The sequence below is a fragment of the Austrofundulus limnaeus genome, unplaced genomic scaffold, assembly GCF_001266775.1.
Source record: "Austrofundulus limnaeus strain Quisiro unplaced genomic scaffold, Austrofundulus_limnaeus-1.0 Scaffold96, whole genome shotgun sequence".
In the NCBI taxonomy this organism is placed as follows: domain Eukaryota; kingdom Metazoa; phylum Chordata; class Actinopteri; order Cyprinodontiformes; family Rivulidae; genus Austrofundulus; species Austrofundulus limnaeus.
This window is the reverse complement of record NW_013952498.1, coordinates 686,945-703,785: the sequence shown is the minus strand read 5'-3', so window position 1 is coordinate 703,785 and position 16,841 is coordinate 686,945. Positions and strand designations below refer to the sequence as shown.

Genomic DNA, 16,841 nt, shown 5'->3' with positions numbered 1-16,841 from the left:
TTAAAATACATGTTTATTAAATAAAGTCTAATGTTACAACTAATCACGGATCCCTTTAAAATCAGGATAAAAACCAAGAAGTTTTTTTTTTTTTTACAAAAAAAAAAGTCAGCATAGTTCATGATGGCCGCCACAGACCATGGACAACGCAAGAATGGTCATAAACTAGTTAAATTTACAAACACTGAGCTAAAGTTTGGTGTGGTAGTGTTCTTTTTTTCTCTTTTGTTTTAATAAATGAACAATAAAAGTATGTCTGATCCTCTGTAGCAGAACCAGATGTCTACACCCTCCTCCCTCCCCGCCAGCAGCCCAGCAGCACAGTCCACCTCCTCTGTCCCAGGCCCCGGAGCCCCAGGTGCTTCTGTGGGGCCCGCTAACGCTAACTGTGTCGGGCCTCTCCCGAACCTTCCTCCGTCCTCCACCCAGCCCAACTCTTTCCCTCTCTGCCCGCCTGTCCGAACAAACTCCCCYTCACCGGCATGCAGCTCGACGCCTCAGCCCCATCAGACGCCGCCCACGGGGACCCGCTCTCAGACCCCACAGCCTCAGACCCCCACCACACCTCTGATGCCTCCTCCGCAGCACCCCCARCAGCAGCAGCAGCAGCAACAAGCTTCAGAGCAGCAGCCATCAGGGCAAATGGTGAATTCTGACAAAACCAATCAGCCTCCTCAACAAACACTTGGGGGCGGGGCTTCTCCAGGCCCGCAGGTAGGGCAGAGTTCTTCGATCCCAGCCCGCAACGTTCACGCACCGTTACAGCTGCCGCAGACTCCAGTGAGTGCAGACGTGTTGGTCTTAACAAACCATGTTGTTTTAATGTTTTAGGCAGTTTTTTGTTCTTACAATCCAGAATAATATACTTTAAATTTAGTATTTCTGACCCTCCTTATTGTTCATTTTCAGCACTCTCCGAAGCCTTCACTGACAGCTGATGGTCAGGTTTCTTCTCCGCCCTCGATCCCGGGCAGCACTGATCCCGGCTCGCAGCTCACCCCTGCAGACGGCCCTGCTCCCAGCCAGGAAGATGTCAAGATGGAAACCGAGAAGGAGGAAGAGGAGGACACCGAAGGAGCTGACGCCCAAGGAGATGGCAAGGGAAAGCTGGGGAAGGGTCAGCCTGAGGTGAAGACTGAAGAGAAACCTGAGGTAGGATTCTCAGAAACCCTGAATAGTTTTGACTCGGCTGAATATTTTAACATGAAAAGGAAATCTTTACGCTGATACAATCCTCCTGTCAGGTGAAGAAAGAGAAGTCTTCAGGAGACGGGTGTAAAAGTGAGCCCATGGATACATCCTCCTCCTCCGAGTCGGTGTCAGAATCATCAGGTGAAGACAAGAAGCCAGAAGTGAAGAAGGAGCCCAAGGAGGAAGAGGAGGGATCAGGGTCATCAGTAACCAACAGCTCCTCAGTCAGCACTCAGAGCAAAAAGAAAAGTGAGTAATGTTGTTTACAGCAGTCTGGTTTTAACAAGATGTTAGACAGAAGAGGGAAGAATCCTACATTTCATACATGTTTGTGCTGTTTGGGTTCTACAATGTCCAAAATTTATTATTGCTTATTGGCTTCATCACACAGTTCACTTTTATTCAGTTTCATCTTACAGAATAAAGCAGAAGCTTCACAAAAGAGACACGGTTATAGGCAGTTGGAGAGTTTATTTTTCCTCTTCAATGAGAAAATCCTAAATTCTGTGCAACTCTAGACAACATGTCAGGTTAAAGTAAACAAACAACCGTTGGTCCTAAATCTGTTTGGGTTGAGTGTTTCATGTGCGCTGTTTGAGTCTTTTAAAGGGATAGTTTGTTCACTTTGTAGCATGGATGGGTTCCGAATTCGATACTTTTATAAGTACTGACTGATTTCTGTCAGTAATACAGAGTACCTATTCACGTAACATTAAACGGTACCATGTTTCGGTAACTAAACGCATTATTGTGGCCATATTGGCGTAAGAGTGTTGAGTTTTCCGTGCTTGTCATGAACGCAGCATCGTGCAAGAGTGTAATGATGTCAGCAGCTGCTGGTTCGGTAGAGTTCGGTGTAGCTTGAAGCGAGCTTCGCAGCTCCTGGAGTAAAACTCACCGAACAGACCGTCTCTGAATTATCTGGTGGATTAATTATCTTGTGAACACGACATACGCTTTGTCAAAGTAAATAAAGTACCATGACTTTCTTTATTTCATCCACCATTAAACAGAGACCGGCAGAGGAAAACAACAGAGGCTCTTCCTGACAGTCTGAATGCGTCTGACCTGAAAGAGCACAAGCAACCAACTTTAAAAAGCGTTGGACGTGTTTTGGATGCTCAAAACGTTGCTTGAATACCTTTTTATTTATTTTAACTCCATCCTCTTTTGCTTATTTGATTTAACTTATTTGCCTTCCATGGACCTCCATCACACAATTTTTCTAGCAGGGAAATGACATCAATAGAAACACGTGGAGCTGGATTTTAATTTGTGTAAAAAGACAAAACAGTCTTGTTGTTTTCAAGAGTTTTCACCTTATAGTAAGTAGTTAAACAACTGATGTTACAAAACAAAGAGTTGGATGTTGTCTTGATATTTGTTCATTTTTATATATTGAGAAATATGTTAAATAAAAAAAAAGTTTATTATTAAAAAATAGCACACAAAGTACCTAAAATTGGGACTGTTATGTACCGGTACTGATTCCCAGGTATCGGATCGATTCAAATGTCAAAGGTACCATCCATACTTTGTAGTAGGGTTTGTTGGAAAGGTTATGAACAATAAATAGCTTGCACAACTTGAACAACTTCAGAGTTTATTCTGACTGGATTAACGAGGTAACAGCTAGTCCCAATGCAGTCTTAAAACAAGCTTAATCTCTTTTTTTTAACATCAGTTAATCAAAACACTATTTTAGAAACATTTAAAGCAAGGGAGTCCAATCCTGGTCCTGCAGCGARGCTATGCTGTATTAATGAGTGATTATCAGGCTTCTGCAGAGCTTGAAGAGGGGATTGAATCACTGAATCAGGTGTGTTGGAGTAGAGAAACAAGTAAAACGTAGGATAACGGCCCTGAAGGACCAGGATTGGACACCCTTGTTTTAAACTGTCATCAGTTTACCGTGGTGTTGTTGTTAATACAAGATTTATATTAAATTATGAGCAGGCACACATAATGGCAGCAGCAGCTTCCTGCGCAGCTCTGGTGCACGTCTAGTAGGAAGATCAATATTTTCAKCTGCAGCAGAAAACGGTGGCTTTAAACCTTGGCCGCCTCCTCTCTGTTTCTCCTCCTCATTTCTGTTTTCATCACTCCTCCTTTTCCAGTCTTTAAGCCCGAGGAGCTGCGTCAGGCTCTCATGCCCACCTTGGAGTCTTTGTATCGCCAGGACCCTGAGTCCCTTCCTTTCCGTCAGCCGGTGGACCCCCAGTTACTGGGAATACCCGTACGTATTCGAACTAGTAACAAAACTAACCTGGTAAGGGACTGCGCTGGCTGCCATTTTGCTTCATCATAAAAACATAGATTTTTTGTTTTCTTTCTTGTTTTTCCATTTATTGCCACAGATTTTAATCTTGTTTTTTCTGTAGCTAAAGTTTCTTTTAATGTTTTTTTCCTCATTGCATGAAAAAGGTTAAGAAAATTAGATTTAAGAACATTTTATGTGTGTGAAGTAGTTGTTTTATTTTTTTGTTTGTAGATCAAAGCATTGGCACTTATGAACATGTGTACAAGTTCAAACATGACAAAACATTCTAAATTCATGTCATGTTTTTATTGTCATATATTTTACCAACAGCTAATATCATCCTGTTAAAATGATCGTTATGTGATCCAGATATCACTGTAGCACTTGAATTATTGGCTCATCAGATAAAAACGAGAGATTTTCTCTGTATTTCACTGAAGAAAATCTTTTACATTTCATAAGCCAGTTGCTTTCATTTACTGCTTTGTTTGTCTTTTGTGCTTAAAGTTTAGTTTTGAGTTAAAGTAGCTTTCATCATTGTAAACTAGTTCTCCATCTTCTCATTAGTTGTGGTTTGACGATGTTCAGAGGTGAGATGATACGTTGCGCCTCAGTATTTGAGACAAAGAGACAGAGTTATCTTTTATTGTTGAATTACTTTTCATATTCACGAAATATGAATAATCTTAAATTTATGATTCTTTATCTGGTGAAACAATATTTTTAAAAAACATTTCTACATGATACAATACTGTGCTTGAGTCACCCCTAATTTCTGTAAATTTCACTTCTGAGGATTCAGATTTTTTTCATTATTTGTTAATTTTATTCATTCATTAAAACAAGAAAAAAATCTAAAGACAAAAAAAAAACACAATTTATATAAATTATATAAAAGAAAGCAAAGGGAAGAAATTAATCGTATAACATCTGCCCCTTATTGCAGGGACTGATGTTATTTTGAATTTTCAACTAAAACTTCATTTCTGAACACAAGTTGATCTTAATTTAAAGCTAAAGGTAGCAGGTAAAATGCTTTTCTTCAAGGAAACTGACACACGTGGCCTTTTTCACCACAAGGACTGGCCTGGGCATGTTTGCATTATCCTTTACAGCCCTGGATTGGTTCACTAACCCCCAATTTACACTACTTGCGTTCCGTCTCCACTCCACTCCGGTCCGACCTCCGCTGCAAATACGCACCCATTATAATCAATGAGAGTGTTACTCTGGCTGTGCTGGGCGGCGGTGAGCAGACAGCGATCTGTCAAAATTAGAAAGATCCTATGTTTGCCGGACGACGGAGCAGCGCCGGAGTCAATTTTTAAAGATTACGTTGCACCAACAGGAACAGAAACGAGCACAACATCCATATTTTCAAAATAAGACACTATTCGGCAGAATAATTTGTCTGAATAATGTCGAAATTGCGGCTTTATTAGTAAATATACGGATGTTTCTACACAAATGGTGTCAGAATGTATTGTTCTGTTTGAGAAGCAGATGGAAATGTAGCGTGAAGCATATGTGTACACACACGATACACGTGCATTTTATTTTGAAATCAGAAGTTTCAGAACGCCGACAGCGAGACAGTTTCAACATAGATACCAAAAGCCTTTATATCGTTGTTTTCAGCTGTGTTTGGAGTTCGTCTTTCACAGAATTAATTTTTTGCTGTGACTTCCACACTTATCACTGAATTTATTGTGCGATCTGCTTCCTGCACGTCTGTCGGAGCGGAGCGGCGATAATGTAAACTGGACTTGAAATGCACAACTGCGACCTGCGCAGCGGAGTGGAGACAGAACGCAAGTAATGTAAATTAGGAGCAACCGGGGTGCGGTCACACAGATCAGAGTAACTTGTTTGTAGCGACTGTAACGATTGTTTTTATTTTTATTTTTTTTGTTGCTTTTTTCAAACAGTTTTAACTAAAAACAACTGTAGCAAGCTACAAAACAACAAGCTCTTCAGTCGATCTTTAGTTGTTTTGCTACCTGCAGCCGTCACAAACACACAATTTATTCCCGTTGTTCAGTTGAATTTATAAAAAATGAAATGGAATCAGTTTACCACACTTTTAGCACCAACATGGTCCCAAATCATTAACTGAAACTTTGATATAAAATCAATGATGCATCTCAGATCTGTTGTCAGATTTTCTTGTTATACAATAAAGTTTGTGACACAGTGTGCTAACAAACACTGCACAATATTGTTTCATGGTCAGGAACAAAACTGGATAGAAAATGAGTGAAAAATCAGCCGAAGTCCAAAACAACCTAACTTTTAAAGACATTATCTGTGGTCTATCACATCAAACTGAGGATTAAGCTAAATTTGGTCAAAATGACTGAAGCACATATTCAGATTACTTTTTAAAACTACATTTTGACACCTGGATCATCCTGATGTCATTATTTGTTTCAGAAATGTCTTCATTTGTTTTTTTTATTCATGATATTACGTAGATATTTGGTCAGAATCCTATTTTTAGGTTACTCACTGAGAATATGACAAAAATTTAAGGCTTTTCTGCTCAAGATTATGTTTTTTGTAGCTACTGCTCACAAAAGTGCTGCAAGAACTTATGTAGGATTATATTTCATTTAAATAGTGTTCATATATTAGATTTTGACAACATTTTAACCAGTGTTGTGTAAAGTACCACAAAGTGATACTTGAGTAAAAATACAAGTATGTTATCAAAAAATTACTAGTAAAAGTCAAAGTCTCCTTTAGGAATATTACTTGAGTAAAAGTCTTAAAGTACCAGATTTTTTTGTACTTAAGTATTAAAAGTAAAAGTACTGATTTAAAATGAGCAGTTAAGATTTTTCGTAAGTACCTTTTATTAGGATGTGACCTCCCCAAAAAAATGCAGAAATGACTATATTGTATTAAAATAATTTGTTAAATTTAGGATGCACTAGTCCAGCTGTTTCAGTTTATATATCCAGAGTGCCAAACCTTTTCCCCAAAATGAAAATCTAACAGAGGGCTGTGGCCAAATGCAATAATATAATACATGAAATACAAATACTTCTTAAGTACAGTCCTTTTATTTTAATGATTGTCTTTATGGAGTGTGACATGATTTGTTTGTGTATAAACTAATAGGGTATCAGAACTTTATATATTTATACGTCTAATTCAGGTACAATTAAATTCACTCTATCTAGGAGGCACAATTTATATGGATTGTGAAAATGTAAGAAGTAGAAGTAAAAAGTAGGCTGAAAAATAATTACTCAAGTAAAGTCCAGATACCCAAAAATTCTACTTAAATATAGTAACAAAGTATTTGTACTTAGTTACTTTACAACTCTGATTTTAACTAATGACCTATAGCTACCTATTTCTCCACCTACCACTTTGTGACTGAATCCTCGGTTTAATGTGACGGGTCACATATTGATCAAGACTTCTTTAAATATGTGAGAAAAGTCACGTTGGAATTAAACTATAAGGAAATGAGAGGTGGTTTTAAAATTTTGCACAGAGCTGTGTTTGGTTCATGCTGGTCTATAAGCACCGGAGGGCTGTGGCGTAAATTTGCCCCCACAGGCTGCAAGGCTAATATGCATCCCTTGTTTGTTGGTGTGAGTGCATCCATTCAGAGACGAGGGTCTGTTCATAACTCACGTTGCCATGGTGATGCTGAAAATGGACCCTGCTCTTTGAAACTCGCACCAATTTATTTATTTATTTATTTTGCCTTTTGTTGAATCTCAAAAAAAAAGGGTGGGGGGTTGTTTTCCTCACCCTCGTCTCTGCTTCTTTAACACTCCACATTGTGTTTCGGAGGAGAGGCAGAGCAGCAGCAGGAAGAGAGAAAAACAACTCTGGAGACTCGTCCATCTCACGTGCATCTGCATCACCTCAGCTTCGCTGGCTTTAACCCGGCCATCTTATTTCCTCTCATCCTGCTGGCGTTGTTGATGCAAACCACAGTGTAGCTGAAAGCACAGATCTCTGTCAGCCTGTTGCTCTGTTTCTTCTTGGTTTTGCACCCTTCTCACTACCTGAGCCTGAGAGTTGAGCTTTTCAAATTTTCCAGCGGTGTGGGATCTTTATTTTCCTGACCCATTGATTGGTATGAATGTCCCATATGATTCTGTAGTTTGTCTTTAGCAGCAGAGGACCGGGCGGTTCTGTCTCGGTGGTCTGGCTGCTGCTCTCACACAGTCGGGTACTTTGGGTGCAAAGCAAAGAGCTGGAGGGCAGAAGTTGTCATGTCTCTCTGTTTGCACGTGAACCTTTTTCTCTGCAGCGCTCAACAACATTGTCCCCCCTGCACCCTCTTCTCTCCTTACTTTGGTCCCACCTGGTCCGCACCCACCTCTGATGTCCACCGTCCCGACAATGCCGGTGGTGCTCCTCCTCCCTCCCCATTGACCAAACCGTTCCACCGACCTTCCTTTTCTCACCTCCACCTGACAATTCAGGACTACTTTGACATTGTGAAGAACCCCATGGACCTGTCCACCATCAAGCGGAAGTTGGACACGGGTCAGTACGAAGAGCCGTGGCAGTACATCGAGGACATCTGGCTCATGTTCAACAACGCCTGGTTGTACAACCGCAAGACCTCCAGAGTCTACAAGTACTGCTCCAAGCTGGCCGAGGTGTTTGAGGCAGAGATCGACCCCGTCATGCAGGGCCTGGGCTACTGCTGTGGGAGGAAGGTGAGTCTCAGCTGCTCTTACTCCTTTTCTCTTTGTTGAGGTGCTCAGGTTAGTAGTTTCTGAACTCATTTAATTCAGTTTAGTTATGTAGCACCAAGTCACAACAAACGTTGTTTCAAACCACTCTATACAGATAAAAAACTCGGAGAAAAAAAATTCATTTTTTTATTATTTTTGGGGGTATATCTGACTTGGCAGAATCAATTATAGCTAGTTTTCATTTGTCTCTAAAAACTGTATCTAAGAGCATATATAATGTATTTTTATTTCTTTCCTGCTGAAATGGAAAATTTGACTGAAGTCTTTAAACAATGCTTTATGAAAAAAATATTTTTTTTCACCAAATGGCAGAATTTTCAGTCTTTGTCCAAAAAAAAAAAATCTATAATATTTTCTTTTATAGAATAAATCAGGAATGTGTGGGGGAAAAATCTATAAAATTATTAATTTATTTTGTCACATTATGTATGGAAATTTATATCTTTATCCTAACAAACTATAATTTTTAAATGTAAACTTGCCCCCTGATGATAATAAGTTAAATCATGTCAGACTCAGTTATACTTAGGGATGGGTACCGAATTCGATACTTTTTGATGTAAAGACCGAATTCTGTCGGTACTACCGAGTATCTATTCACGTAACATCAAACGGTACCATGTTTCGGTATCTAAATGCATCATTGCGGCCGGTTTGGCGTAAGAGTAGTGAGTTTTCCATGCTTGTCCTGAACGCAGCATCACGCAAAAGCATAATGACATCAGCAGCTGCTGGTAAAGAGAGGCAGAGCTCGGTCTGAACGTAGCTGAAAGCCTCGCAGCTCCTGGAGTGAAACTTGTCGAACAGACCGCCTCTGAATTATCTGGTGGATTAATTATCTTGTGAGCACGACGTTCACTTGCTCAAAGTAAATAAAGTACCGCCACTTTCTTTATTTCATCCGCCATTAAACAGAGACCGGCAGAGGAAAACAACAGAGGAGCTTCCCGACAGGCCGAACACATCTGACCTGAAAGAGCACAACCAGCTAACTTGAAGTGTTGGACGCGTTTTGGATGCTCAAAACGTAGCTTGAATAACTTTTATTTATTTTAACTCCATCCTATTTTGTTTATTTGATTTAAACTTATTTGCCTTCCATGGACCTCCATCACACAATTTTTCTAGCGGGGAAATGACATCAATAGAAACACGTGGAGCTGGATTTTAATTTGTGCAATAAGACAAAACAGCAGGAAAGAAATAAAAATACATTATATATGCTCTTAGATACAGTTTTTAGAGACAAATGAAAACTAACTAGACCATGGCCTCCAAATCCGAGGCCATGGTCTTGAGCCGGAAAAGGGCAGAGTGCCTTCTCCGGGTCAGGGGGGTCGCCCTGTCTCAAGTGGAGGAGTTTAAGTATCTGGGGATCTTGTTCACGAATGGGGGAAGAACGGAGCGGGAGATCGACAGGCGGATTGGCGCAGCGTCTGCTGTAAAGCGGGCGCTGTACCGGTCCGTCGTGGTGAAGAGAGAGCTGAGTCAGAAAGCGAAGCTCTCGATTTACCGGTCGATCTACGTTCCTACCCTCATCTATGGTCATGAGCTTTGGGTCATGACCGAAAGAACGAGGTCCCGGATACAAGCGGCCGAAATGGGTTTCCTCCGCAGGGTGGCTGGGCTCTCCCTTAGAGATAGGGTGAGAAGCTCGGTCATCCGGGAGGGACACAGAGTAGAGCCGCTGCTCCTCCACGTCGAGAGGAGCCAGTTGAGGTGGCTCGGGCATCTGGTAAGGATGCCTCCTGGACGCCTCCCTGGTGAGMTATTCCGGGCACGTCCCACCGGGAGGAGGCCCCGAGGAAGACCCAGGACACGCTGGAGGGACTATGTCTCTCGGCTGGCCTGGGAACGCCTTGGAGTTCCCCCGGAGGAGCTGGAAGAAGTGGCTGGGGAAAGGGAGGTCTGGGCCTCCCTTCTGAAGCTGCTGCCCCCGCGACCCGACCCCGGATAGGCGGAAGAAAATGGATGGATGGATGGATGGATGGACAAAACAGTCTTGTTGTTTTCAAGAGTTTGCACTTTAAAGAAATAAGTTACACAACTGATGTTACAATACAAAGAGTTGGATGTTGTCTTGATATTTTTTAATTTTATATATCGAGAAATAAGTTAAATAAAAAAATAAAAGTTTATTATTGAATAAACAACACACACAAAGTACCAAAAATTGGTACCGTTAAGTACCGGTACAGATTCCCAGGTACCGGGTATTGATACTGAATTGATTCAAACGTCAAAGGTACTTTATCCCTAGTTATACTAGAGGTGTAAAATTCAAAACTTTGTCCAGACCAGGGCCAATTTCTGTCTATTTATTTAAAGAAATGCTTTAAAACAAGTTCTTTTAGATATACAAATTACCTTTGCCAAATTATACGGGTGATCTTAACTGCATTTCGTTCTTCATTGCATCTCTGATGCTATGTTTGAATGACAGTAAAGCAAATCTAATCTAATATTTTATGTAGGATTTAGAACAAACATAACCTAAATAAAAAATATCAAATTAAGAAATACACTAATTTTTACATCTATGTTTTATTTATTATTTCTTACAGATGCATTTTATCAAATTGGGTAAAAAAAGAAAACCTTTACTAAAATCCAATTGTTTGATTTTAAATGAGAAAATAAGTTTGAACGTGTAAATATAATTTATTGTTGTTCTTGTTTTTTGTTTGCTTTTTGTTATAAATTTATTTTTCTTTTATATATAACTTTGTTTATTCTTTTAAATCCATTACGTTCAATAATGTCTATAATAATAATAATAATACAGAAAAAGATAATTAAAGTCAATTCTCTGTTACTCTACACATCAAAGTCAAAGACACAAAAAAGTTCTAAATTTTCTTTGCTTGAAAGTTGTTTAGTTGTCGTGAAGAATCAGCTAAATTCAGTGACAAAAAACAAAACTAAAACTATTTCACATTTAAAGTAATGAATGCTGTTGGGGCTGGAGAAAACATTAACAAAGGCCATAAGTTTGACGTGAAATAAAATGTTGACACATAAACTGGACCTGAATATATCCCTTGTTTAAGTGCCTGCTAGTATTTAAATGAAAACCTCCTCTAGTGTGTTAGTTAGTTTGCTTCTTGTAGCCTTTAAGGACAGTTTTGGAAGAATCTTGAGCCAAACTAAGAATGTTTTCCTTGTATTTTGATGTGACGTTACTGTGGACATACTAATGTTGCAGTGAAAATATGTGATCATTTCTGATAGAAAAATATGGACGTGTTTTTCTTTCCATAAGCATGGAGGAGATATTTGTTTAAAATTTGTATTTATTTTTCTCAATTTTTTTGTGTGCAGGTTACACATCTGTAAATGTTGTCCTGTTTTCTTTATGTTACAGTTTGAGTTTTCCCCCCAAACTCTTTGCTGCTACGGGAAACAGCTGTGCACCATCCAGCGTGATGCCGCTTATTTCAGCTACCAGAACAGGTGAGGGACATTAACGCAGTCTGAACGCTTCACAGGAGACAACAAACAGCATTCAGAAAGTTTGAATGTGATTTAAACCCTCTTTTTTTTCCCCTTTTTTTCTTTTTTTTGCTTGTAACTGAGCCAGACGGATCACCTAGAATGTGTCGGGTTTTTTTGTTTTTTGTTTTTGTTTTTGTTTTTTTCCCACAATGATTATGTTTCCTACAGCTTAGCATCAGTACAATCACAGATGAGTCTGAATTTGGCTTCAGATGGTTCCTCTGACACCATCTCCATCTTCACAGATCGTTGTTGGAGTTTCGTTCATAAAGTGGGCTCCTGTCTTCTTTAGTCCTTTGACTCGTTGTCTGCTCAGGGTTTTGTTTTTTGTTTGTTTTTGTTTTGTTTTTTTGTTTACACGAAATACAGGCAGAAGAAAGGCTCCCACTTTATGAGTGAGCTGAAAGGATGATGGATCTCTGTTGCTTTATGTTTTATTTTTATTATTCTCTCCTCATTCACCTTTGTTCATATTTGGAGTTTGTACCGTCGCTGCCCTGCTCCCCCACAGCTCCTGGTGATCTCTCATGTTGCTGTAATGTTGTTGTTTTTGTTGTTGTTGTTGTTGTTTACCACTGAACGTCTGACGCTAATCTTTGCTTTGCCTTGGCTCTCTGTCCTCTGTTGGTTGTTTTTTCCACCTCCTCTGTGTCCCTCCATCCGTCTCCGTCTGACCTGTAACAACTTTTCACCTATTTTTTTTATTTGTTTTTAATTTCAATGTGACCTCCCCTCCCTCATCTCCCTCCCTTCCCTCCCCCTCTCTCCTCTCTCTCTCTCTTAACGCTTGTCATGTCTGCATTGGCCTGCTTTGGTGTGACCAATCATCCACTCCAAAATTTACGTGCAAAAATCAAAACGCCCGCCCACGCAAACCCTCCCGCCCCTCCCCCTCCCCTCTGCACCGCAATTGGCTGCTGCCTCCTGGCGACGACCCACCCTGTCCTCTGCCTCATCCTGTGCGTGTGCGTGCCCTCTCCCCCCGGCCTGTCCTGTCCTGCCCTGCCCTGATTGGCGGCTGCTTCCTCGTGCCCTCTCTGTGATTGGCTGTGCTGATGGCGAACGGTGTAGTTCACCAAAATATGGGCTTCTTGCTGACAGGTACCACTTCTGTGAGAAGTGTTTCAACGAAATCCAAGGCGAGAACGTCTCCCTGGGGGACGACCCCTCCCAGCCTCAGGCGTGAGTACCTCTTCTAACACACGTTTGTGTGAAACAGTCGTCAGTTCTGATTACTAAACTTGTTGAATTGAATTGCTGATGTAAGTTTTTAAAATGTTGGAAGGAACAGTTTCTGCTCTTCAGTATTTTGCCAGGGTTCCTGCAGATCCTTAAAAAGTCTTCAAAGGCATTGAATTCATCAAACCAAAAATAAGGCCTTAATTAGCCTTAAAATGTCTTAAATCAATCTTTCAGAAGTCTTAAAAATGTTAAACATTGTAATTAAGATGATTGTAATTTGTCTCAAATATTAAAATAATTGGGAACATTTATTTTTTAAATTATTTACAGAATGCCTCTCTCAGCTAGTTGTTTTGTGTTAAAATAAACTGTCAGTAACTGTTTTTTAATTTTATTTTACATTTGTGTTTTTTGTGAAGTTGGCCTTAAATTTCTTTTCAAGTGGCATCAAAAAGGTCTTAAAAAGTCTTATTTGCCTTAAGCGGTAGGAAGCCTGTTTGCAGAAAGGCTGTAATTCAGTTATCGTGATAGCAAGACAAAGCGCTCAGTGTTGTCCTTTAAACAGATGAATTAAGCAGTTTTAGATAAAGCTGTAAGTACAGGAGAAAGCAAAGATTTGTGCACCTGTTCCCTGCTTTTAATTAGACGCACTTGAAGAAAAATTGGGTTGAGTTTGCTGATTCTGATTACTGAGTAAAATATTGTGTAAAAGCAGAAGTTGGCTTGTTGGGGGTATGCTCAGTTGTTTTTAAAAACTGGTAAATAAAGAAAATGAATAGCATTTTAATTAAGTGGATCAAAGTAAAGTTCATAGACTAAATTTTAATTAATTAATATTGTTTCCTGCAGCTTAAAGGTTCTGTTGAATTAATAAGTATTTGGCTTCTTAAATGATCTGTAATTGTGATGATGGGAGATTAAAGATTATAAATGGTGTTTTTACTGTTCTTCACTCAGGTCCATCAACAAAGATCAGTTCCAGAAAAAGAAGAACGACACACTCGACCCTGAGCTGTATGTGCCTTTTTTTTTTTTACTTATTAGCTTTTTTTGTTTATAAAGTAACTGTGTAATCTGTCAGCAAAATGTCCTGTTAACCAGAAAACAGACTTTTTTTTAAAAGTCTCACTGAGTGTATACTTGGCACAAAAAGTAAGAAATTAATGTTTGGTAGATTATTTTTTTATGTAACAGTGCTTCATGGCAATAAATCTTACTGTATATTGTTGGAAAGTCTGTTAATTTCTCATTTAAATGCTGCCACATATGTAAGGAACATGCATTTGTGGGATGAGCAGTAGAGCTGAGTTTGTGGGTTGCACACATGAAAAAAATATCAGATCTTCMCTGCCAAACAGCTTATTTTACTACAGTAAAAACAACACATTTTGAGCTTCTGTTACCCTCAGGTGCTGCCAAGCAGGTTCTCGCTATAAGATATATTGCCAGAAACATTTTTACAAAAKACTACTAAACACTAATTTCCCTTTTTTGTGCTGAGAGTATATATATATTTATAACTGATTTATCACTTAGTCAACCCAGTTAAAGATGGATGCCACGGCCAATCAACTGTAAAAAACACAAAAATAACTGTGACTTAGTTTTAAAGACATTGAGCTAAAGTTTGTTGTGGTAGTAGCTGAGAGTCACCATCGAATGATCTGAGTGTTAAAGTCTTGGTAGGTTTTTATTTACTTTAGGGTTTTTTTTCTCAGTTTTTGTAGTTTCTTCAAAGCAACAAGCAAGAATCTTATCATTACTTGTTGTTAAACATTTGGATTCTGTTTCTGTCTTTTTGCTTTTCTGGATTTTCCTCTGCTCAGACTTGTGGAATGTATCGACTGTGGTCGTAAAATGCATCAGATCTGCGTCCTGCATCATGAAACCATATGGCCGTCAGGGTGAGCCACATGTCATGCACACATTCTGTACCTCAGCTGAGTCTTTAAAAAACTTTTTATAAAAGTTTAAGGAAAATTGCTGGAAAATCCAACACCTTTTGTTTAAGATCAGTTTTAAAATCCTTAGGTTTAGTTTGTCCAAAAGATTGGAAACTGTCAGTTTTAAGTCTCATTAGAGTAAAAACATTAATACAATAAAAAAAATTTCCTGATTTTTAGAAAGTTATACAAAGTGAGCAGTTACCCTTTCACTTCAGTTTGAAAAAATGCAGACTGAAATGAAAAGTTTTTTTATAACTGCTTAAGTCTGTCATTGATGTCAATAGATGAAGTATTAGTAAAAGGTAACAACAGCAGCTGAATGTTTATTTTCTACTCTCACAGCTTCGTTTGTGACAACTGTCTGAAAACAGCCAATAAGATGCGGAAAGAGAACAAATACGCTGCTAAAAGTAAGTAAAGTGGGTCGTTGTGTCACGTTTATCAATAAACCTGAATTTCTTTTCTCCATTTTATTGCTTTTGTTTGTTTGTTTTGTTTTTTTTGCCCGATCTATTCCTATTGTTTTTTGATGTGTAGTCTCTCAAAGAATGTGTGTTATTGTATTATTAACCGGACACTTTCTGATGCTGCATATTGGTGTCACACCGTTTTACTGATGAAGGCTGGTTGTCGTTTGTTTCGCAGGGCTTCCTCAGACAAAGTTGGGCAACTTTTTGGAGACACGAGTGAACGACTACCTCAAGCGTCAGAGCCATCCCGAGTCCGGAGAGGTCACCATTCGAGTGGTTCACGTCTCCGACAAAGTGGTTGAGGTCAAACCAGGCATGAAGTCCAGGTAAACAGTCTGACCTCACTACAAACAAACTGACCCAAATTACTCCCACTGAAGACAATCAGTGCTGCTGTTTTATTTCTTTTTGATTCATTGCAATGTCTGATTGTTTTTTTTTTTTTCCCGCCTCTGTTTCAGGTTTGTGGACAGCGGCGAGATGGCTGAGTCTTTCCCCTACAAGATGAAAGCCTTATTTGCGTTTGAGGACATTGACGGAGCAGACGTGTGTTTCTTCGGGATGCACGTTCAAGAGTACGGCTCTGACTGCCCGCCGCCRAATCAGAGGCGAGTGTACATTTCCTACCTGGACAGCGTTCACTTCTTCAAACCTCGACACCTGAGGACCGCCGTCTATCATGAGATCCTCTTGGGCTACCTGGAGTACGTCAGACGAATAGGGTAAGAAAAATGTCATTTTCAAACAGTAATAACCTTCCATCCTCTAAAATAAAATCCTAGCATTTATAACGCCATGCTTTGTGACAGATTTACTACGGGTCATATCTGGGCGTGTCCTCCCAGCGAAGGGGACGATTACATCTTCCACTGTCACCCTCTGGACCAGAAGATTCCCAAACCCAAACGCCTGCAGGAGTGGTACAAAAAGATGTTGGACAAGGCTGTTGCTGAGCGAATTGTCCATGATTACAAGGTGAGATTTCTTTTTCATTTAGATTTAGAACAACTGCAAATGTTCACATTACTGCAGGGGTGTCACGTGAGCATTATGGTTGTAATTAACTTTGACTAAAAGATCATGTTCCTCATCATCATCAACATCGCTAACAAACAATAACGGAGCTCTACATGGTATTTCCTGCATAGACACAGGGCTTTAACAGATCCTTTTATAAACACAGAAAAGCATTGAATTAGAGACTCTTTYCACTACTTGGGCAAGTCCCACTTCCCATTACAACTGGGCTGTAGTAAAAGAAGCTGGRGAAAWTGCAGTGAAATGGAGATTTTACATTGCAAATAATGCTGGCTGCTGGCTACTTTTGAACCCTGTGCACCCCCACCTAGTCTTGGATTGCTGTCATTTTACAGGTAAAATATTCAAAATTCATTATGTCTGATTTAGTTTATGGTCAATGCGTAGTTTAAAGCAGAATACACATTTTTAAAAGACGTTAAAACATCTTTGAGGGGGAAAAATGCATCTTTGTAGCTCCCACAGGCCATATATATATGCTGTGTGTGTGTGTGTGTGTGTGTGTGTGTGTGTGTGTGTGTGTGTGTGT

At 39.6% G+C, this 16,841-nt stretch overlaps 1 protein-coding gene across 1 annotated transcript in view; it reads left to right on the top strand.

The window, feature by feature from the left end:
* Positions 1 to 16,841, top strand: part of ep300b (EP300 lysine acetyltransferase b) — a 53,757-nt gene that overhangs the window by 24,013 nt on the left and 12,903 nt on the right. Inside the window, exons 14-26 of the mRNA XM_014012846.1 lie at positions 271 to 780; positions 910 to 1,152; positions 1,245 to 1,440; positions 3,309 to 3,427; positions 7,903 to 8,142; positions 11,546 to 11,634; positions 12,778 to 12,858; positions 13,816 to 13,872; positions 14,685 to 14,762; positions 15,147 to 15,214; positions 15,450 to 15,600; positions 15,736 to 15,996; positions 16,084 to 16,249. Coding sequence (XP_013868300.1) covers positions 271 to 780; positions 910 to 1,152; positions 1,245 to 1,440; positions 3,309 to 3,427; positions 7,903 to 8,142; positions 11,546 to 11,634; positions 12,778 to 12,858; positions 13,816 to 13,872; positions 14,685 to 14,762; positions 15,147 to 15,214; positions 15,450 to 15,600; positions 15,736 to 15,996; positions 16,084 to 16,249 — 2,259 coding nt within the window. The remainder of the gene's footprint in view (positions 1 to 270; positions 781 to 909; positions 1,153 to 1,244; positions 1,441 to 3,308; positions 3,428 to 7,902; positions 8,143 to 11,545; positions 11,635 to 12,777; positions 12,859 to 13,815; positions 13,873 to 14,684; positions 14,763 to 15,146; positions 15,215 to 15,449; positions 15,601 to 15,735; positions 15,997 to 16,083; positions 16,250 to 16,841) is intronic.